Source organism: Colobus angolensis, unplaced genomic scaffold (genome assembly GCF_000951035.1).
Source record: "Colobus angolensis palliatus isolate OR3802 unplaced genomic scaffold, Cang.pa_1.0 Scaffold162, whole genome shotgun sequence".
NCBI lineage: Eukaryota > Metazoa > Chordata > Mammalia > Primates > Cercopithecidae > Colobus > Colobus angolensis.
The window spans coordinates 5,335,553-5,359,185 of record NW_012114733.1 but is presented as its reverse complement, the minus strand read 5'-3'; the positions used below and the strand labels follow the sequence as shown (position 1 = coordinate 5,359,185).

General features: G+C 34.6%; 1 protein-coding gene across 4 annotated transcripts in view; it reads left to right on the top strand.

Moving 5' to 3' along the window:
- JAK2 (Janus kinase 2) overlaps positions 1-23,633 on the top strand; it is a 158,410-nt gene that overhangs the window by 82,555 nt on the left and 52,222 nt on the right. For all 4 annotated transcript variants that reach the window (XM_011937329.1, XM_011937330.1, XM_011937328.1 and 1 more), the window contains 10 exons: positions 7,726-7,883; positions 9,520-9,631; positions 11,862-12,048; positions 12,770-12,897; positions 15,273-15,407; positions 16,483-16,570; positions 20,318-20,445; positions 21,183-21,321; positions 23,058-23,209; positions 23,359-23,509. In XM_011937329.1, the coding sequence (XP_011792719.1) occupies positions 7,726-7,883; positions 9,520-9,631; positions 11,862-12,048; positions 12,770-12,897; positions 15,273-15,407; positions 16,483-16,570; positions 20,318-20,445; positions 21,183-21,321; positions 23,058-23,209; positions 23,359-23,509 (1,378 nt within the window). The remainder of the gene's footprint in view (positions 1-7,725; positions 7,884-9,519; positions 9,632-11,861; positions 12,049-12,769; positions 12,898-15,272; positions 15,408-16,482; positions 16,571-20,317; positions 20,446-21,182; positions 21,322-23,057; positions 23,210-23,358; positions 23,510-23,633) is intronic.

The following is a 23,633-nucleotide window of genomic DNA, read 5'->3' as shown; positions in this document are numbered from 1 at the left end:
GTAGCTGGGATTACAGGTGCATGCCACCATGCCTGGCTAATTTTTTTTATCTTTAGTAGAGACGGGGTTTCACCATGTTGGCCAGGCTGGTCTTGAACTCCTGACCTCGTGATCTGCCCACCTCAGCCTCCCAAAGTGCTGGAATTACAGGCGTGAGCCACTGTGCCCAGGCCCTCTACTTTCTTATTCTATGTATTTGACGACTCTAGATACCTCATAAAAGCAGGATCAGACAATACTGTCTTTTTGTAACAGGCTTATTTCAGTTAGTATAATATACTCAGGGTTCATTTGTATTACAGCATGTATCAGAATTTCCTTCATTTTTAATATATACATTATTCTGTGTCATGTATATACCACATTTGTTTATTCATTCATCCATCAGTGAATATTCAGGTCGCTTTTTTACTTTTTGACAATTGTGAGTAATGCTGCTGTAAACATGGGTATACAAATATCTCTTTAAGACTTTGCTTTCAATTCCTTTGGATATATACCTTCTACTAGTCCGTTCTCATACTGCTATAAAGATACTACCTGAGACTGGATAATTTATTTAAAAAGAGGGTTTAATTGACTCAGTTCTGCATAGCTGGCCCAGGAAACTTAAAATCATAGCAGAAGGTGAAGGGGAAGGAAGGCATGTCTTACATGGCAGCAGAAGAGAGAGAGTGTGCAGGGAAAGTGCCACTTTTAAATCAGCAGATCTCATGAGAACTCCTTCACTATCATGAGAACAGCATGGGGGAAACCATCCCCATGATTCAGTCACCTCCCACCATATCCCTCCCTTTACACATGGGCAATTCGAGATGAGAGTTGGGTGGGGATGCAGAACCAAACCATGTCATACCTAGAAGTAGAATTGCTGGATCATATGGTAATTCTACTTGTAATTTTTAGAGAACCATCATGCTGTTTTCCACAGCAGCTGCACCATTTTACAGTCCTACCAGGAGTACATTCTCCACATGCTCATCAAAACTTGTTATCTTCTGTTTTGTGATAGTAGCCGTCTGATGGGTGTGAAGTAGTATCTCATTGCGATTTTGATTCACATTTCTCTAATGATTAGTGTTAGCATTTTTTCATATATGTATTGCCATTTGTGTATCTTCTTTGAAGAAATATATGTTCAAGTCCTTTGCTTATTTTTTAATCAGGTTTTTTGGCTGAATTGTAGAAATTATTTGTGTATTCTGGATATTAATCCCTTTTCAAATATATGATTTGCAAATATTTTCTCCCATTCCATAGATTGCTTTTCACTATGTTGCTTGTGTCCTTTGATGCACAGTAGTTTTGTAGTTTTAGCTAGTTCAACTTTTGTTGCCTATTTTTCTTTTTTGTTGAGCTATAACATGAACACAGTAAAGCACACTAATCTTACGTGTACAGCTCAATGAATTTTTACATATTTGTACATCTTTGTAGCCACACCCACCTCAAAAAACAGAATACTTCTCTTACTTCCAGAAGGTTTCCACATGCATCTTCCCACTTATTCACCTCCACCCCTAACTTGAGGTACCTATCATCTACCATCACTTAGTTTTATCTATTAATAAAGGTTGTATAAATGGAATGATACTGTATGTTTTCTTTTAAAATCTAGATTCTTTTACTTAGTATAATGTTTGAAGATTCATTTATGTTGTTACATGTGTCAGTTCACTTCTTTTTATTGCTGGGTAGTATAAATTTTAAATTTATTCTGTTGATGGACATTTGGGTTGCTTTCAGTTTGGGGCTTTTAGGGATAAATTTACTATGAACATTCTTATACATATTTTTTGGTGGACTAGTGCACTCATTTTTTTGTGTATATATACCTAGAGATGGGATTATTGAGTCATAGTGATAGCTTTAGTATACTGCCAAACAATTTTTTGTACTTCTGTCAGTTCGCTCTTCCTTTAGTAATGTGTGATAATTACAGTTGTCTCATATCCCCATCAACTCTTAATTTTGTCAGTCTAAAAATACCTTAGTGTGTTTGGTAGATGTGTACTGGTAGCTCATTGTAGTTTTTATTTTCATTGCCCTGGTGAGTAATGATGTTGAGTACTTTTTCACTTACTTATTGTTCATCTGAATATCCTTCTTACAAAGTGCCTGTGACAGTCTTTTGCACATTTTTCATGGGCTTGTCCCTTTCTGATCAATTTGTAGAGTCTCTATAGATTCTAAGTCTTTTGTAGGATGTTTGCAAAATGTATATAGGCATATGCCAGATATTGCTAGTTCAGTTCCGGACCACTGCAATAAAGCAAATATTGCAATGAAGTGAGTTGCATAAATTTTTTGGTTTCTCAGTCATATAAAAGTTATGTTTACACTATAATCAAGTCTACTAAGTGTGCAACAGCATTATGTCTTAAAAATTAATTTAAAACACTTGATTGCTAAAAAATCCTAACGATAATCTGAGCCTCCAGAGAGTTATAATCTTTCTGCTTGTGAGGGTATTACTTTGATGTTGATGGCGCTGACCGATCAGGGTGGTGGTTGCTTAAGGTTGGGTTGGCTGAAGCAGTTTCTTAAGATAACGACAACATTTACTGCATCAATAGACTCTCCATTTCGTTAAAGATGTCTCTGTTGCATGTGACATTGTTTGGTAACATTTCACCCACCGTAGAATTTCTTTCAAAATGAGTCAGTCCTCTCAAACCCTGCCACTGCTTTATCTGCTAAACTTTATTCTAAATCCTTTGCTGTCTTTTCAACAACATTCACGGCATCTTCACCAGGACTAGATTCCATCTCAAGAAACCATTTTTTTAATGCTCATGCATAAGAAGCAACTTATCTGTCCAAATTTTATCATAAGATTGTAGCAATTGAGTCACATCTTCAGCTCTACTTCTAATTCTAGTTCTCTTGCTATTTCTGCCACATCCTAGTGACTTCCTCCATTGAAGTCTTGAACACCTCAAAGTCATCCATGAGGGTTGGAATCAACTTCTTCCAAATTCCTGATAATGTTAACACTTTGACCTTCTTCCATGAATCACCAGTATTCTTCCTGGCATCAAGAATGGTGAATCCTTTCTATAAGTTTTTCTATTTACCCAGCTCCATCAGAGGAATCACTATCTATGGCAGCTTAGCCTTACAAAATGTATTTCTTAGGTAATAAGACTTGAAAGTTGAAATTACTCCTTGATCCATGGGCTGCAGAACGGATGTTGTGTCACCAGGCATGAAAATAACATGAATATCCTTGTACATCTCCATCAGATCTGTTGGGTGACCAGGTGCATTGTCAATGAGCAGTAATACTTTGAAAGCAATCTTTTTTTCTGAGCAGATCTCAACAATGGGCTTAAAATATTCAGTAAACCATGCTATAAACAACAGATGTGCTGTCATCCAAGCCTTGTTGTTCTATTTATAGAGCATAGGCAGAGTAGACTTAGCATAATTCGCAGAGCCCTGGGATTTTTGGAATGGTAAATAAGCACTGGTTTGAATTTCAAGTTACCAATGGCATTAGCCCTCAGCAAGAGGGTCAGCCTGTCCTTTGAAGCTTTGAAGGCAAGCACTGACTTCTCCTCTCTAGCGGTGGAAGTCCTAGATGGCATATTCTTCCAACAGAAGGCTGTTTTGTTTACATTTGAAAATCTGTTAGTGTCATCATCTTCATCAATGGTCCTTGCTAGATCTTCTGGATAACTTTCTGTAGCTTCCACGTCAGCATTTTCTGCTTCACTTTGCACACTAATGCTGTGGACATGGCTTCGTTTCTTAAACCTCATGAACCAACCTCTGGTAGCTTCCAACATTTCTTCTGCAGCTTCCTCACCTTTCTCAACCTTCACAGAATTGAAGAGAATTAGGGTTTTGCTGTAGATTAGGCTTTGGCTTAAGGGAATGTTGTGGCTGGTTCGCTCTTCTATCTAGAACTTTTCTGTGTATCATCAATAAGGCTGTTCACTTTCTTATAATTTATGTGCTCACAGTAGTAGCACTTTCAGTTTCCTTCAAAGACTTTTCCTTTGGATTCATAACTTGCCTTTTTAGTGCAAGAGGCCTAGCTTTCAGCCTTTCTTGGCTTTCAGCATGCTTTCCTCACTAAGCTTAATCATTTCTAGCTTTTGGTTTAAAGTGAGAAATGGGTGAATCTTCCTTTCACTTGAATACTTAGAGGTCACTGTAGGATTATTAATTGGCCTAATTTCATTATTGTTGTGTCTGAGGGAATAGGGAGGCCTGAGGAGAGGGAAAAAGAAAGGGAAATAGCTATTCGATGGAGCAATCAGAACATATAGAAATTTACCACTTAAGTTCACCATCTTATATAGGCCCAGTGTGTGGTGCCCCAAAACAATTACAGTTGACCCTTGGCCATCACAGGTTTGAACTGTGTGGGTCCACTTATATGCAATTTTTTCAGCCAAACATTGATGGAAAATACAGTATTCACAGGATGCGAAACTTGCATATATGTAGGGCTGACATTTTGTATATATGAGTTCTGCAGGGCTGATTTCAGGACTTGAATATGTTCAGATTTTGGTATATGCAGGGGTCCTGTAACTAATCTCCCTTGTATTCTGAGGGACAACTGTACAATAGCTACATCAAAGGTCACTGATGACAAATAACCGTAACAGGTATAATAATAACAACGTTTAAATTTTGTGAAAATTACCAAAACGTGACACATAGATAGGAAGTAAGCATATGCTATTGGAAAAATTGCACTGATAGACTTGTACTTGCTCCACATAAGTTTGTCAGAAACCTTCAATTTGTTTAAAAAAAAAAAAGTCATATCTGCAAGGAGCAATAAAGGGAAGTGTAGTAAACAAAATGTGCCTGTATATCAATAAGAGGGATACCAGTTAGTGAACTGCTAGTTCAAAGGGTATGACTATTTACAACTTTGAAAGATTATTAAAATACTTCTCAAAAGGTGTTTCCAATGTATCTGTACACTTCTTTTCTTGTACCCTTTGCCAACATTGGATGTTATCAATCTTTTAATTTTTCTGCCAGATCAATGGGTAAATAATGCTCTTCTGTTATATTTCATTTCCTTAATTAGAACCTGAGATTGAGCAATACTTCATGTGTTTATAGGTCTTGGTCAGCTTTAATATTTATTCTTCTGTGGATTGCCTTTTCACATCCTTTGACTAGTTTTCTTGTTTTATTTTTAATTGTTTTGTAGGTTTTATTTCCACAATGTATGTTAGGTATATTCCTTTGTTGTACATGTTTGTAATCTCCAAGTCTTTTAATTTTGTTTAGGATATCTTTTATAATACCTGTTTTTTTTTTTTTTTTTGGCTATTTGTGTTAGCTAAATACTTTTTTTTTGAGATGGAGTCTCGCTCTGTCACCCAGGCTGGAGTGCAGTGGTGCGATCTTGGCTCACTGCAAGCTCCACCTCCCGGGTTCATGCCATTCTCCTGCCTCAGCCTCCCGAGTAGCTGAGACTACAGGTGCCCGCCACCATGCCCGGCTAATTTTTTGTATTTTTAGTAGAGACGAGGTTTCACCATGTTAGTCAGGATGGTCTCGATCTCCTGACCTCGTGATCCACCCGCCTCGGCCTCCCAAAGTGCTGGGATTACAGGCGTGAGGCACCATGCCTGGCCGCTAAATACCTTTTATCGTTCAAACATGTCACACACTTTTCTCTTTATTATAATTTTTGATTTAGGACTCTATTCTGTATTCTCTTATGATTATGTAAATATTGTTCGTTGCTGGGCCAAGAAATATGCTGTAATCATATTTTCATTCTTATATAACTTTTTCCGGGAGTTAATTATTGCTTTATGATTTTTCCTTTGTATCTAGCTTTATTTTCATTTTCTACAAGAACTCTGTAAAGTAGTGGACTTCTCAATACAAAATTTCACATAATCAAACCTGTCACATATGATAGTGTTTTTACTTCTTTTCTGGAGAAGTACCTCTTCGATCACAGTACCTTACTTTATAGTGTGGACTGGAAGCTCTCTAGGTACAGCTATTATTTTGTACAGCTGTAATTTTTGGTCATTCCTTTCTCATCCTGGTAACTATGTTTTCATCTCTCTTATATTGGATCTGATTTTCTGAATCTTGTGTTTGCCCTGTTTTTCTAGGTACAGCTTCTGGTATCTGTTGGTATTTTTAATGTGATTGAGACAAATTAGAAAATTAATTTAGAGAGGAATTTTACATTTTTATCATATTGGATTTTCCTACCAAGAACGTGGTTAATCTTCTGCATATTTAAATAAAAAGTTGTATAAGGGTGTTTTGAAGTTTTTGTTAATTATTGATATTGCATCCTTTTTGTTACAAATGGGGCTTTTTATATAACTGATTTTTGTATGTAAAAATATAAATGTTTTTATATATGTACATATATTTTACCATTTAAGTTACATGCTGCATTTTAGGGTGATTATATGTTCACATATGTATTAAGATACAATCAGCCCGGGCATGGTGACTCACGCCTGTAATCCCAGCACTTTGGGAGGCCAAGGCGGGTGGATCATGAGGTCAGGAGTTTGAGACTAGCCTGGACAACATGTTGGAATCCCATCTCTGCTAAAAATACAAAAATTAACCGGGCGTCTTGGCGTGTGCCTGTAATCCCAGTTTATTGGGGGGCTGAGACAGGAGAATTGCTTGAACCCTGGAGGCAGAAGTTGCAGTGAGCCAAGATCGCGCCATTGCACTCCAGCCTGGGCGACAGAGCAAGACTCTGACGAGGAGGCGGGGGGCGGGGGGACAAAAAAAATCATAGCATAGCTACATTTCCTAACATTTTAGTTTGTAGCATGAATACTTTAACTTTAGTAGTATATAATTGGTATGTAGTCCGTGGCTCATGCCTGTAATCCCAACACTTTGGGAGACCGAGGTGGGTGGATCACTTGAGGTCAGGAGTTGGAGACCAGCCTGGCCAACATGGCGAGAACCTGTCTTTACTAGAAATACAAAAATTAGCTGGGCATGGTGGCACACGCCTGTAATCCGAGCTACTCATGGGGGTGAGGTGGGAGGATTGCTTGAGCCTGGGAGGTGGAGGTTGCAGTAAGCCAAGATTGTGCCAGTGCACTTCAGCCTGGGCAATGGAGCAAGACTCTCAAAAATACCGCATGTTCTCACTTATCGGTGGGAATTGAACAATGATATCACTTGGACACAGGAAGGGGATCATCACACACCGGGTCCTATTATGTGTGGTGGGGGAGGGATAGCATTAGGAGATATACCTAATGTAAATGACTGGTTAATGGGTGCAGCACACCAACATGGCACATGTATACATATGTAACAAACCTGCACGCTGTGCACATGTACCCTAGAACTTCAAGTATAATAAAAAAAAAAGAAAAAAAGAAAAAGGAAAAAAAGAAATGCTCGTGAGTTCTAATGTCAACTTTTATATTGTATTAAATAGATTTCTAGCTGAGATAACTGGTATATTAGTCTAAGAAGGACATTGGAAAATAAAGTAAAATGATGGATATAGAGTGAACTATAACTGGGAAGGTATGATAATCTGTATTTAGGAGGATCTTAAATGTCAGACATAAGAATTTGTAATTCATATTGAGTACTGAGCCATAAAAGACATGTGAGCAATTTAGAAGAAAATGTATTTAGGTGAATTACTCTAAAAAGGTGGAATGAAAAAATTTTTCAATATTTAACATGGAGTTGACTTTCTAAAAGGTGCTGTTTCTTTTTCTTTTCTCTGCTTAGGAAATTGAACTTAGCTCATTAAGGGAAGCTTTGTCTTTTGTGTCATTAATTGATGGATATTATAGATTAACTGCAGATGCACATCATTACCTCTGTAAAGAAGTAGCACCTCCAACAGTGCTTGAAAATATACAAAGCAACTGTCATGGCCCAATTTCGTGAGTAATACAGACTTAAAAGTAAATTTTTAGAAAAGTAAATGATACATTTACAAAGAAGATTTAACAGAGTGATACATGTATGTTTAGAAAAAAATACATTAACTTGACAAGTTTTTTTAAACAAAAGGCTATTTGCAATCAGATTACATAATAATTAGAATTATTTAGTATATAATTTACCATCTGTATCCCAATCTATAATATTTATAACTTGTACAAATTTAACATTTGTTAATCACGCCTATGTGTGATTTGCTCCTGAATGTTAGTAAAAAAAGACCTCCAATTTATGTTTTATTAATTTTAAAATACTGTAAGGAAGCCACAGTGCAAAATTTGAAAATGCTTTATTTTTGGATAGTCCATCTCCTTCTACTGAAAGGTTCAAACACAAGATGTATATGATGTCTACATTTCTAGACTAGTGCTATGTAGAACTTTCTACAGTGATGAAAATATTCTTTATCTGTGCTGTGTAACACAGTAGCCACTAGCTACATGTGGCTGTTTAGCATTTGAGATGTGGCTAGTGCAACTGAGGAACTGAATTTTAATTTCTTTACATTTAAATAGCTACATGTGGCTAGTAACTATCATATTGGCTCACATGGTTGTAGATCCTTACTTTAATACTGGGTAAAGCCAGCTATCATGCATAACATGCCTAACATCTATTTAGCTTAAGTCCTAATGATCTCTTAGGTGGGATGTGGTTTATGTTGACAACAGATTTGAATAACTTGAGCAAAGGGAAAATCTGGGATCATGAGCATACTATGTTCTTTGCATTTAACCTACCCCTAAGTATTTGAGAAAATACATCTTGGGTAATATAAAGACATGATTTAGTCTATGCTTAATATTTATTTAGTAATGAATATGGTTGCTATGAAAAAGTTGTACTACTTGAACTTTGTCTGTAATTTACATGTTTAATATTTTTAAAATGCCTTGCCTTTATTCATGTATCCATAAATTCATTCAAACATTCTTTTATTTATATTTACTGAGTAACTACTATGTGCAAGCATTGGTTTGTATATTAGAAATATGGTGATAAGTGAAACAGAATGATTCTTGCTTTTGTATAGATTAGATTTTGCTTTTCTTTCAAGGTGTGCAGCTTCAGAAAACATAGAAAATTTTAAAAATCAGTAGTCTTTGTCAGTTGCCGTGGTTCTTCTCTTAGACTTTGTTATCATACTAAATAATAAAATCATGCATTCAGATTTCTATGTCAGTAACTGCTATTGTAGAAGAGATATAAATATTTTCTGACATATTATCTTTATGGTTAAATGAAGTTTTCAGAGAATATGGTTTTAAAAATATTAACTTTGTAATCAGCAGGCAGAAAAATCAAATGAACAAATTGTTCTTTGTGATTTTGTCTTATAATACCTTTTATTGGTTTTTAAAGCTATACAATTGTCCCTTGAAATGGTTTGAACTTACTGCAAAATAGCTTGGTACTTTGATTTTTTCCTTTGAAGGATTATTGCTAAACATATAAAGTAGAGGAGACAGTTCTGACAGTTTTAGATTTGACTTTTGATTTTTTTAGATGACACCTGGTCATAATGTTATGGTGCTTGCTATATTATCATTCAAATTGCTTCTTCTTTACCTTTAGGATGGATTTTGCCATTAGTAAACTGAAGAAAGCAGGTAATCAGACTGGACTGTATGTACTTCGATGCAGTCCTAAGGACTTTAATAAATATTTTCTGACTTTTGCTGTCGAGGTTAGTATGTCACACTTATTAATAGTAACACTTTAGTTCATTTAATTTCCTCTTCATATTATTTACCATATTTCTTTTTTAATACTCAGAATTATAGCTATATATAGGATATAACTAGTATAATGCTTAATTTCCTCAGAGATTCTGTACAAATAAATAAGATATAATTCCCAGGGTTTATATAAAAATATAAAATAATTTATGTCTATCTTTTTATTTTGCATTTATTTTATTTTCTGATGTTTTAGTGTTACCAGTGTGTCAAAAGGTATTTCATCAAATGTCTTGATGTTTCTTTTTTTCGCAAAACTGGAAATCTTTGCCATATGATGTAGAACAAAATAAATTGGAAACAAATTTTCTGTTTATTAACAGTGGTTACAGAATTAGAGGAAACAGAATTAGAGAAAAATAGGGCAATAACAAAGAAAGAGACACATTAAAGCACTTTTAACTAGTGATTTTCTAATATTAAGAATAGTGGTCTACAATGCATGTTTTAAAGGTAAAACCCCACTGTTAATACAGATCATCTTGGATCTCATCTGTGATTATTTACTATCACTTATGAGGCAATTTCATAGTATAAATCCTAAGAACCTTTATAGAAGCTTCCAAATTTATCTTGATTTTTAAAAATAGAGAAAATAAGAATTTTGTTGTTCAATTATTTTAATTTTTATAAAATGCAACTTATATTTGGCATATGTAGAGGGTAGATTACAGAAAGTAGGTTACACCATCACTTCACCTTTGTGTAAAACTGGTAATCTATCCTAATTTCAAAGTATCCTCTTACTATAACAGATAATAGTACATTATATTCAAGTATCAATTCAAAAACTATATATATATATTTTTGAATATATATATATATTTTATGTTCACTGTATGTGCCAATCCTAATATGAGAGCTATATATTAGAGAGTTTATGCTACAGCCCTACCTTCAAGAAACTTATCTACGGGACAAACAAAAATTTTCAAGTATACAAAAAATTCTAAATCAAACATGTAATTATCTAGCATAGGCAAAGATAGACAGTAACAGACAGGTTTACAATTATTAAGAAAGGTCGGCTGGGTGTAGTGGCTCATGCCTGTAATCCCAGCACTTTGGGAGGCCAAGGCAGGTGGATCATGAGGTCAAGAGATCGAGACCATCCTGACCAATGTGGTGAAATGGTGAAACCCTGTCTCTACTAAAATTACAAAAATTAGCTGGGCATGGTGGCGCACACCTGTAGTCCCAGCTACTCAGGAGGCTGATGCAGGAGAATTGTTTGAACCTGGGAGGCAGAGGTTGCAGTGAGCCAAGATTGTGCCACTGCATTCCAGCCTGGCGACAGAGCGAGACACTGTCTCAGAAAACAAAAACAAAAACAAAAACAAGAAAGGTCATTTGGCATAGGAAGAACTTGATTGATCTTGAGGTATTGGTAGATTTTATATAAATGTTTCTGAGTAGAATGAATATGTTTATAAAATGTACCTTAAAAAAATAGATGAACAAGTTCATAATATAGTGCATAAGACAAATATTTAAAAACTGCAAAATATTTAAAATGTCATATTAAAGATAATTATACAAATACAATGGTGGTGCAGTGGAATGGCTGAATGTTCACCTTTGCTTGTGCAATGAGGTGAGCATGAGAGAGGACCTCTTAGAAAAAGTGGTACTTGAACTGAGTTTTGATGAATGAATAAAGAAAGGTTCACTGCTCAGAAGAAGTGGGTATACATTCTTAGGTAGAAAGATAGCATGAAGAGTTATCAAGGCATGAAGCAGCATGGCATTTGCTTGAAATGATTTAAGTCATTTAATATGGCTGGAACATAGGTTGTATGTTGGCAGTGGCAGGAGCTGAGATTGGAGATGGAGGCAGAAACCAGCTCATGGAAGGCTCTATATGCTACATTTGTTTTAAGCTTTATCTTACAAATGATGGAAAGCTATTAAGGATGGTATTACTTCTGCTATTAATTATCATTGCCTTCTTACATACTTTTTCATAAAATCAACTTTTAAACCACTTTTATAGGCTGAGAAATTGTAAATTGCCCTTTTGAGGAACTAAGTACTTCTATTACTATACTGGCACTACATCAGATTCTTGGTTCAAATGTTTATTCTGTTGCTTGTTCTTGTGATATCATTTTGTCAGAATAATCACTATGATGTCCATTGTGAGTATCCCTCCCTTTCTTTATAATTAAACTTATACAGCGAGAAAATGTCATTGAATATAAACACTGTTTGATTACAAAAAATGAGAATGAAGAGTACAACCTCAGTGGGACAAAGAAGAACTTCAGCAGTCTTAAAGATCTTTTGAATTGTTACCAGATGGAAACCGTTCGCTCAGACAATATAATTTTCCAGTTTACTAAGTGCTGTCCCCCAAAGCCAAAAGGTAAGATAATTTTCTAGTTATTTTTAAATTACTGGTCATGGATTGTGTATGTGGTGTGAAGTATCTTTAGTACATTGATTTCAAAGGATATATGAAAGAAGCAGCCCTAAAAGTTAATTTTATCTTATTCTGTCGTACAAGCATCATCAAATAAGATTGTTTACTTTGGTTTTGGTGGTCTAGAAGCGACTTGAAGTTCAATTATTCTAAAATGAGATTTTAAACATAATAATTTTGTGGTATGATGTCATTTATTGAACTGGTAAGATCTCACTACTAAATTCTCATGTTGTTTTAAGTAAAAATTTTCATATACTTTGAGGATTTTAATTGCTGTATTTTAAAAATAAAGATAGTAAAGTTGGAAATTCCTTGAAATAATGAGCCTTACTATTAAAAATTATTAAAATTTCTGAAAAATTGTATGAGTTAAGGAAGTTACTATAATTTTGAATTAATGAAATAACTGGCAGGAATACATCAAAATTCAAATTACATTAGTTAAGAAAATGATTATAATTTTGAATATATGAAGTAACTAAGAAGAATACATCAAAGTTCACTGAGTTAACCCCAAAAATAATTTTCTATTATAAAAAAGAACAGTGAGGAGTTATTAAGCATTTCTTATATATAGAACACATTTCATTTTACTCCTCCTTGGAGCAATTCATATTTTCAGTGTATTTTGACGTGATATATATGTATTTTATTTTTTCAGATAAATCAAACCTTCTAGTCTTCAGAACGAATGGTGTTTCTGATGTACCAACCTCACCAACATTACAGAGGCCTACTCATATGAACCAAATGGTGTTTCACAAAATCAGAAATGAAGATTTGATATTTGTAAGTCATTAGATACTGATTACTGTCTTTTTTGTCTTTTTAAAACAACATCTGTTTTCTTGATTTACATTCATGTGTCATTTGGAATTATTTTGTTATATACAAATTTAGTTGTGATTTAAATATTTTTCCTTTGAAAGATATACCAACCTTGTGTTAGATGTTAGCAAAATTAATTATCCTAAGAATGAATCTTAATTTTCTTTTTGGAAATTTAAAAATGATTCTTCACAAAAATTAAAAATCTACAAAGACCTATATTGTTACTCTCAAGTTCTCAAGAATATAAGGGAAATTCAAGGGGTTAAAAATAAAGAAGAAACTGAGACAAAAATCCAGCCATCTCTCAGTGTCCATGAGGGACTGGTTCCAGGACTACCCACAGATACCAAAATCTGAGGATACTTAAGTGGAACCTGTGGATATGAAAAGTTGGCCCTCCATATACATGGGTTTTACATCCTATGAACACTGTATTTCTTTTTAAAAGTAACTATTAATTATTTTTAAAAATTATTTATTTATTTTTTAGAGGAGGACTTGCTCTGTCACCCAGGCTGGAGTCCAGAAATACTGTATTTTCTATCTGAGTTTCCTTGCAGATGCAGAACCTGCCTTGCCAGTACAGAGGGCCCACTGGATTTATTGAAAAAATATTCACACATAAATGGACCTGTGCAGTCCAAACCCATGCTGTTCAAGAGTCAACTGTAGTACATAAGATCTGATATTTTGGCTGCCAGGTGGTGAGACTGGTGATCAGCCACATTTATCAAGGGGGTTAAGATTTAAAAGCAATTTAAAAGGGCCAGGTCTCAGACCTGCGCAAGGCAAGGAGTTAAAAGTGAGACTATCCCTGAATAAAACCAGGACCCTTAAGTAAATACATCCTCAGTAAAACAATATATAGAATGTGAAAAATTCACCCACTGGCAAACAGAGAAGAAAAGGAATTTTGTCATTTTTAATTGGGTTTCTAGTGAGGAAAAGCAGTCTCTCCTAAGAATTTGTCATCACAAGCTTTTGAATTTGGGCTTTATTATACTACCTACATAGACTGAAAAACTCTAAATTAAAAGTGGTTCTCTCCTAATATTGTGTGGTGCTTAGAAGAAACAAAAAAATCTTTTTGGAACCACATACTCTTAACCTAGGCAACCCATGATTCCCACAGATAAAACCATTCCGAACATGAGCTTTTAATAGAAAATTTAGAAACATACAAGGAAATAATGCAGGATTAAGTAAGAGTTAGTAGACCAACTCACATCAAAATTAGAACTCCAGGAACTTCTTATCACAGAATTTTCAGATACAGACTATAAAATACATATACATGTTTAAAGATAGAAAAGGAATTGAAACCATGGAGAAATAAGACATTGTTTTAACAAACAAAAAAGATTTCAGGAAAAAAGCATAGAAATGATAAATATCATCACTGACATTAAAACAGAATATACAGGATGAAAAGGAAATTACTTATAGCTGAAGAGAGGTGTAGTGAACTGCAAGATAGATCTGAAGAAATTATTAAGAATGTAGCGGTTAGGGAGAAAGAAATGGGTTATACGAAAGAGGGATTAAGGGGCGTTAGGCAGAATGAGAAAGAACAACTGATATCCGAGCTCTTTAAGGAGACAAGACTTCATGTGAATAACAGGAAACAGAGTGGCCAGGTAACTTGACTAACATTACAAAACTAATAAATAGTTTGAACACGAGCAGCGTTGCTTCAGAGTGCAGGCTTTCAACAATTACTTTGTAAAGATATGCAGAAATACTAGTATTAGTAGTAATAGCTAATAATGCACATTTACTATGTGTCATGGACTGTACTAAGGGCTTTTTTGTATTTATTCACTTATTGTTTATAACAATCCTATGGGAAAATAGTTATTATTCTCATTTTTCAGATGAAGAAACCAAGACAGCTACAGCATGGAGATTAAATAGCCTGTGCAAGGTCATAAAAGTGGTAATAAGAAAAAGTTAGATATTCTGCCTCTGCAGACCACATTCTCTATTGCACTAGTAGGAAAGGCAAACAAAGAAAATGATTCTCATGTAAGCAAATGTAGGTAAACACTGACTGTATTTTTAAAAAGTGACAATTATAGCCCATTCAGGAGATTTCAAAACCAAGTAGAGCCAAAATACACTTAATTCATTAATCCTTGTTTTCTGTCTCTTATTACTATTTAAGGAAGCAGAATAAAAGAATTAATTTGGAGTCTCAAATCTGGATTTAGACTCTAAGGAAAATATTTGCTTATGGATTAAAAAAAAAATTCTTCCTCCTTGAACGTATTTTCTTGTTCCTACTTCGTTCTTCATCTTTACTCATTCTTTTCTTTTACCTTTTTCTCTTGAAGAATGAAAGCCTTGGCCAAGGCACTTTTACAAAGATTTTTAAAGGCATACGAAGAGAAGTAGGAGACTATGGTCAACTGCATGAAACAGAAGTTCTTTTAAAAGTTCTGGATAAAGCACATAGAAACTATTCAGAGGTGTGTATGTTCTTTAGTTCATGTAGTTTATGCTGTTTAAAGATGTACTCTCATATTCATACAACATACTCGTGTGCACTTTTCAAAATTGTAATTTTTAAATGTATCAAGGACTTCTCTGAGGATATATTCTTGTGGGGCTATAGAATTACAGGGTTTGAAAATTACAGGATTAAAAATAATTAATTCCAAACTAATTATGTTTAGCATTATGTTAGGAGTGTTATTACATTTCTGCATATACTGTGGCCATGATTTTCAAACTTGGCTCCCCAGAGCTTTATGGGTTACACAGAGGTTCCTTTACAATTTCATTTATTTAAAAAAAAAAAAAAAAACAAGTTTCAAAGGCACTGTACTAAGGAACATACTTAATGAAATCTGGATGCCTCTGGGCATCATCCAGAGATGCTAGCTGGCAGACCCCGTGGCCAGTTGCCAGAGCTCCGAACACAGCAAGATATGATACTTACGATATCTTAAAGGGTGTTAGTGGAAGATGATGTGAAAAGTTCAAGCCAAAGAGTTGTTCTAATCCAGAACACCACAGTATTGGTGATCGTGATTCACTAAACAATCATACCCAGTGGTTCTAGTCAAAGTCTAGTGGAATTGGAGTGATGTTAAAACTATGCTAGTGTCCTGACACAGATGTCATGATATTTTATCTGCACATTTTTAATTCTTTAGCAAGTATTATTTAAAGGCTACATCCATCTAACTCAGTTCCCTATATCTATCACTGATGTCTACCTCTGGTTGTACATCTGTCCTCTATTTCAGGTGTTATGGGTCAAGCCTGTTTGACTGGCATCATTCATGATTCCTGTACCACTCTTGGTCTCTCTCACTTTGATCTCCATATTCCAGGCTTACACAGGGGTTTCCTCAGAATGTTGATGGTAGTTGCAGGTCCATATAAAAGGACCAAAGCACACTGTATCCTTATCTATAGTCATGCTGAGAGTAGGAGAAAGTGCATCTTTATTATGGCAGAGAGAATTTTCTGAACTGAGTACTTATGGACAACAGTCAAACAACAATTCTTTGTACTTTTTGTTTTTCTTTTCCTTAGTCTTTCTTTGAAGCAGCAAGCATGATGAGCAAGCTTTCTCACAAGCATTTGGTTTTAAATTATGGAGTATGTGTCTGTGGAGAGGAGAGTAAGTAAAACTACAGGCTTTCTAATGCCTGTCTCAGATCATCTATTTTTGTTTATATAGAAAATTCAGTTTCAGGATCACGTCTCAGATCATCTATTTTTGTTTATATAGAAAATTCAGTTTCAGGATCACAGCTAGGTGTCAGTGTAACCCATAATTTAACAGGAATTAAATATTTTTGAAACTGAAAACACTGTAGGACTGTTCAGTTATAACTTGTGAAAAAGGAAACCAATGAATAAAGTTAAAAGTAGAAGGTTACAATGCCCAAATAATAGAGTATTATAGGAAACAAATGTCTATAACATTTTGTGTTCATGATAGCAAAAGAGATTATGGCAGGTTCGACATAACATTGGAATAACTGGCCTTTTCATTACAAACTTCTCTGGAATTATGAAGACAAAGCATATAAATGATACACTTAATTTTTAATGGAACTGACTGAAAATATTATGTTGATATGATACTAGATATATTTTTTGGTTAAATTTAGGTTGTTCATAGAAACTACTAAAAGTATAAATCATACCCCATGCTTTAATAGTATACAGGCATGCCTCATTTTATTGCACCTTGCTTTATTGTGCTTCTTAGATATTGTATTTTTTACATATTGAAGGTTTATGGCAACCCAGTGTCTAGCAACTCTGTCAGCAACATTTTTCCAACAGCATGTGCTCATTTCATGTCTCTGTGTCACATTTTGGTAATTCTGGCAACATTTCAAACTTTAAAAAAATCATATGGTGATTTGTGATCAGTAATCTTTAATGCTAGTATTGTAATTATTCTGGGGTGTCCCAAACAGAGAATATAAGAAGGCAAACTTCATAGATAAATGCGGTGTGTGCTCTGACTGCTCCATCAATGAGCCATTCCTCTGTCTCTCTCCCTCTCCTGGGGCCTCCCTATTCCCCGAGACAACAATATTGAAATTAGGCCATTTAATAATCCCATAATGGTCTTTAAATGTTCAAGTGAAAGGAAGATTCACCCATCTCTCACTTTAAATTGAAAGCTAGAAATGAAGCAGCAAATGCTGATGTGGAAGCTGCAGCAAGTTATCCAGAAGATGTAGCAAAGACCATTGATGAAGATGGCTTAGTGAGGAAGGCATACTGAAAGCCAAGACAGGCTGAAAGCTAGGCCTCTTGCACTAAAAAGGCAAGTTATGAATCCAAAGGAAAAGTCCTTGAAGGAAACTGAAAGTGCTACTCCTGTAAGCACATACATTACAAGAAAGTGAACAGCCTTATTGATGATACAGAGAAAGTTCTAGATAGAAGGTCAAACCAGCCACAGCATTCCCTTAAGCCAAAGCCCAATCTAGAGCAAGACCTTACTGATCTTCAGTTCTGTGAAGGCTGAGAGAGGTGAGGAAGCTGCAGAAGAAAAGTTGGAAGCTACCAGAGGTTGGTTCATGAGGTTTAAGAAACGAAGCCATGTCCACAGCATAAGTGCAAGGTGAAGCAGAAAATGCTGATGTGGAAGCTACAGAAAGTTATCCAGAAGATCTAGCAAGGACCATTGATGAAGATGGTGACACTAACAAACAGATTTTCAAATGTAAACAAAACAGCCTTCTGTTGGAAGAATATGCCATCTAGGACTTTCACAGCTAGAGAGGAGAAGTCAGAGCTTACCTTCAAAGCTTCAAAGGACAGGCTGACCCTCTTGCTAAGGGCTAATGCTATTGGTGACTTGAAATTCAAACCAGTGCTTATTTACCATTCCAAAAATCCCAGGGCTCTACAAATTATGCTAAGTCTACTCTGCCTGTGCTCTATAAATGGAACAATAAAGCCTGGATGACAGCACATCTGTTTATAGCATGGTTTACTGAATATTTTAAGCCCATTGTTGAGATCTGCTCAGAATAAAAGATTGCTTTCAAAGTATTACTGCTCATTGACAATGCACCTGGTCACCCAACAGATCTGATGGAGATGTACAAGGATATTCATGTTATTTTCATGCCTGGTGACATAACATCCATTCTATAGCCCATGGATCAAGGAGTAATTTCAACTTTCAAGTCTTATTATCTAAGAAATACATTTTGTAAGTTTAAGCTGCCATAGATAGTGATTCCTCTGGTAAAGTAAGTAGAAAAACTTATAGAAAGGATTCACCATTCTAGATGCCAGGAATAGCATTCATGGTTCATGGAAGGAGATCAAAATGGTAACATTAATAGGAATTTGGAAAAGTTCATTCTAACCCTCCTGGATGACTTTGAGGAATATGGTACTTTAATGAAGGAAGTCACTGCAGAGGTGGTGGAAACAGTAAGCGAACTAAGAAGTGGAGCTTGAAGATGTGACTCAATTGCTACAATCTCATGATAAACCCTGAAAGAATGAGGCATTGCTTCTTATGGATAAGCAAAGAAAATGGTTTCTTAAGATGGAATCTACTCCTAGTGGTGATGCTGTGAACATGGTGAAGTGACAACAAAGGGCTTGGAATATTACATAAACTTGATTGATAAAGCATTGGCAGGGTTTGAGAGGACTGACCCTGTAAAGTTCTACTGTGGGTAGAATGCTATGAAACAGCATTGCATGCTACAGAGCAGTCTTTCATGAAAGGAAGAGTCTGCAGTGAATTTCATTGTTGTCTTATTTTAAGAAACTGCTGCAGCCACCTGAACTTTAAGCAGCACCACCATGATCAGTCAGCAGCCATTAACATCAAAAGGCAAGATCCTCCGCAAGCAATAAGATTACAACTTTCTGAAGGCTCAGATTATCATTAGCACCTTTTTTGGCAATAAAGTATTTTTTTAAAGTATATTCTTTGTGTTTTTTTTTTTAAGATATAATGCTGTTGCACACTAAATAGACTCCATTATAGTGTAAATACAAGTTTTATATGTATTGGGATACCAAGAAATTAATGACTTGCTTTACTGTGGTAGTCTAAAACCAAACTGGTAATATCTTCGAGGTATGCCTGTATTTTAGTGCCTCACAAAGTTTACATTCAAGAAAATTGTTTATATAATTCCCTATTTTCCACTAGTAATGCAGATTAAATCCACATCTACACTTGTATAACATTTTTTCATATCTTTGAAAATTGATAGTATTTTCAAAAGCAGTGGTTTGGAACCTGTTATATGGAGGTATCTGAGAGGCTCCTGTGGACCGCGAAGGAGTCCAGGATTGTTTTTGGAAGCCAACACTTGTTTTTCTGGCAAAATATGTTTTATATTTTTTTTAAAAAAAAAAGTTTTAAAGATAAAGCAGCGCAAAACATTTTTGTATTTTTTGCAGAATAAATTAAAAGATTAAATGGAGCTAGAATTCAAATTCTCCTTTATGTCTATAATACTATAGACATTGTTAGTAATTTTTGTGTGTAGAAGAACTTCAGGAAGGTTTGAATGTCTAAAACGTTACGTGGATGAGAAATTAAGTGAGAAATTTTCATTTTTTTTTTAAAAACCAGCCATAATTCAGTACTAATATATAAAGGTGTGCTGGTATATATTATTTATATATATATATATATATGTAAAATAACATATAATTGTTTAGACTCCTACTCTTGCTGTTGTAAGTAAACTAAAAACCAAAAATATAATGCTGTGTATCCATTAAGTTTTCTTTAAAGTTGTGAGTTTTGCCTAATTTAATTTCTTTACCTATAATAGTCACATGTAAGTATTTGAAGATTTAAATTACATATATTTAATTATATTTATACTTAAGCCTTATTATTACTTATATTTTAATGCAGATATTCTGGTTCAGGAGTTTGTAAAATTTGGATCACTAGATACATACCTGAAAAAGAATAAAAACTGTATAAATATATTGTGGAAACTTGAAGTTGCGAAACAGTTGGCATGGGCCATGCATTTTCTAGTAAGTAGTATATCCATTTTATCAAAAAGATACTGTTTTGTTTTATAAAACAATATACAAATTATCTTTACCTGGAAACAAAAAATAAATCTGTAATTGGATGCCAATCCATGTAAAACAGTCTGTGTTAGGTGATAAAAGAGATTACTTTAGGCATATGTTTATGTATGTAAAATCACTTTTGAAAAAAAGTTTTGTCATCCCATCAATATATCTCAGAACTACTAATAGACAATCTGTATTTTGTGTCTTTTGGATTTAGAAAATTCAACCAAAAATTATGCAGCAACATGTGCTTCTGTATTTTTGGGCCATTGTACATTATGGTCCATGAGAAAGCAGCATTGACATAGAAGAATACCAGGGGGCCTGCCAGTGATCAGACCCCTCAGGGGGCACCTATGTTCTGCTGCAGAACTGAAGTAGTGTTTCTTAATGTCAGCTCTCATCCAGAAACGCAAACCATCTCAGCCTTAGAACTCACGTGAAGTGGCATTGGGTAGTTTTAATTTATACATTTCATCACAAGCATAGATTATTGTGTTGTTTAAAATGTGAAACAGGAAACATAGTTAGGAGTCATAAATTTCCTTTCTTCTCAATGCATGCCTCCAAATTAATATTTATTATACTATCATATATTTTTCTTCTTTAAATCTGTTTTGGGGGCTTGAACTACTAAATGCTTAAATATTTGTGGATTGATATTTGAATATATGTGCGTTTAACTCTAATAGGAAGAAAACACCCTTATTCATGGGAATGTGTGCGCCAAAAATATTCTACTTATCAGAGAAGAAGACAGGAAGACAGGAAATCCTCCTTTCATCAAACTTAGTGATCCTGGCATTAGTATTACAGTTTTGCCAAAGGACAGTAAGTTCTAGAGGGATTATATATAATATTACTAAACTTTACTTGGGCAGTGGTGTAAAGAGCATGTTGTTAATTTTCCTTGAACTTATTTAATTCATATGTTCCTGATTAATAATAAAATGATCTATCACTTTTAGCCATTTAAATTGTTAGTTAAATCTTAGTCTCTATTTTTCTTTCATATAAGCATATAACCATGGACTGTGAGGTGATTTTTTAAAAACAGTTTTAATCTCTAATTATGTATGAAGGATAGGATTTTATCCATTTTTAATATGAGGTTTTCTAATATTCCTTGAGCCACAAGTAAATTTTCTAAATATTCTTTTCTTCTCATCACTAAATAAAAATTTATCTAGCCTGAGATCTTAGGATTTTTTTCTACCCTCTGTGAAGAAATTAGTTTAATTATCCAGCTAATTCTGACATTTTAAAACCTTAAAAGAACTTTCATTTGTGTTTGTTAATCTTTACTACTTAACACAGTGGGTTAAAAATACAAATTTCAGTCAGATAGTTGAGAGGGGTTTTTTGGGGGGTCTAGATAATTATAAATGAATGTTGTTATCTTAGCTAATTTCTCTAATTGGATGTTCCAAATTTAGATTCTAAATTGATCAATTTAAGCCAATAGTACATAATGACTTATCTGACAGTGAAGACAGTGATAATTGGGCAATAGTACAAGAGTATGGCACAAAATTCTTACAGGGTCTTACATCTGGTATTCTGGGAAATTTTATCCTTTGGAATCAGAAATGAAGATGGGAAAAAAAAAGTATTCATATGGTGAACGTATTTGTCAATCAATCTATTTGTCTGTCTATGTCAGAATACCAGAAAGTAGGGTTATATTGCTTCTTCCTTTCTTGAATACAGTCCTTCTGGTGGAATCAAAGACCACAGAAACTTTACTTGAGAAATTCCATGATTTGAGCAGAGCCCACCTATATCAATTCCATATACCTAGAATATTTTGGTGCAATTTAGCCATGCCTCTGCTATAAACGCTTGTTGGTCCTTGGTTTTTTTATCATCTGCAAGTGAGAATTGCCATGGCTATTAAATCAGTAGAACATCTCTGAATGATGTAACATTACCTTTACCACTTACGCATTGTGAAGAAATACCAAAAAGTATCATGGGACAATTTTAGGATAAACTATATTAAAAAAAAGATTTGGCCAGGCGCAGTGGCTCATGCCTGTAATTCCAGTGCTTAGGGAGACTGATTGCTTTCTAAAGCCCTTGCGTGGATCACTTAAGCCCAAGAGGTCAAAGCATAGTGAGCTGCAATTGTGCCATTGCACTCCAGCCTGGGTGACAGAGTGTCACCCTGTCTCAAAGAAAAATTTTTTTTTTGAAGGTAAAACTAATGAAAAATGGTATGCCAGTTGAGACACTACAGTTTAATGGAAAGATTAATTGGTTCAAAACTCACTGTACAGGATTCTAATTCGTCTCTGCTGCTAACAAATTGTGTGGCTTCAGGCAGATTACTTAATCATGTGTCTCCATGTTGTTATCGTTGAAGATGAGATATTGAATTGATGACCTTGAAGGTCCCTTCTGGCTCTTAAGCTTATGCAGTCATGTGCACTTGCACATCCACTCCCTCCAAAATACAGAAAATAGACCTGATTATTCAAATGATTTGAACTTTAAAGCTATTTACATATAAAAGATTGGTTTACTTGTGAATTATTTAACCCTACTCTGTTCTTATCATTTAAAAGTTCTTCAGGAGAGAATACCATGGGTACCACCTGAATGCATTGAAAATCCTAAAAATTTAAATTTGGCAACAGACAAATGGAGTTTTGGTACCACTTTGTGGGAAATCTGCAGTGGAGGAGATAAACCTCTAAGTGCTCTGGATTCTCAAAGAGTAAGTTTATATAGACTAAGTTAGAATTACTCTATCTCTGAACTTTCATATTACTTTCACATGATTTGTATTTTTTAGCCCATCTAATTTTAAAAAGAAGGTTGGTGTGGCATTACACAATTTATTCTGTTTGTGGTTCTTTAATATAGAAACTGCAATTTTATGAAGATAGGCACCAGCTTCCTGCACCAAAGTGGGCAGAATTAGCAAACCTTATAAATAATTGTATGGATTATGAGCCAGATTTCAGGCCTTCTTTCAGAGCCATCATACGAGATCTTAACAGTTTGTTTACTCCAGGTATGTATTTATGGAGTGATCTTATTGATTTTCCAGCTTTCTATCTTTATTGTATTTAATGAATCATTACTAATTTTTAATTCCTTTAAAACATTTTCTTGATGTCATTTAGGCCTTCTTAATT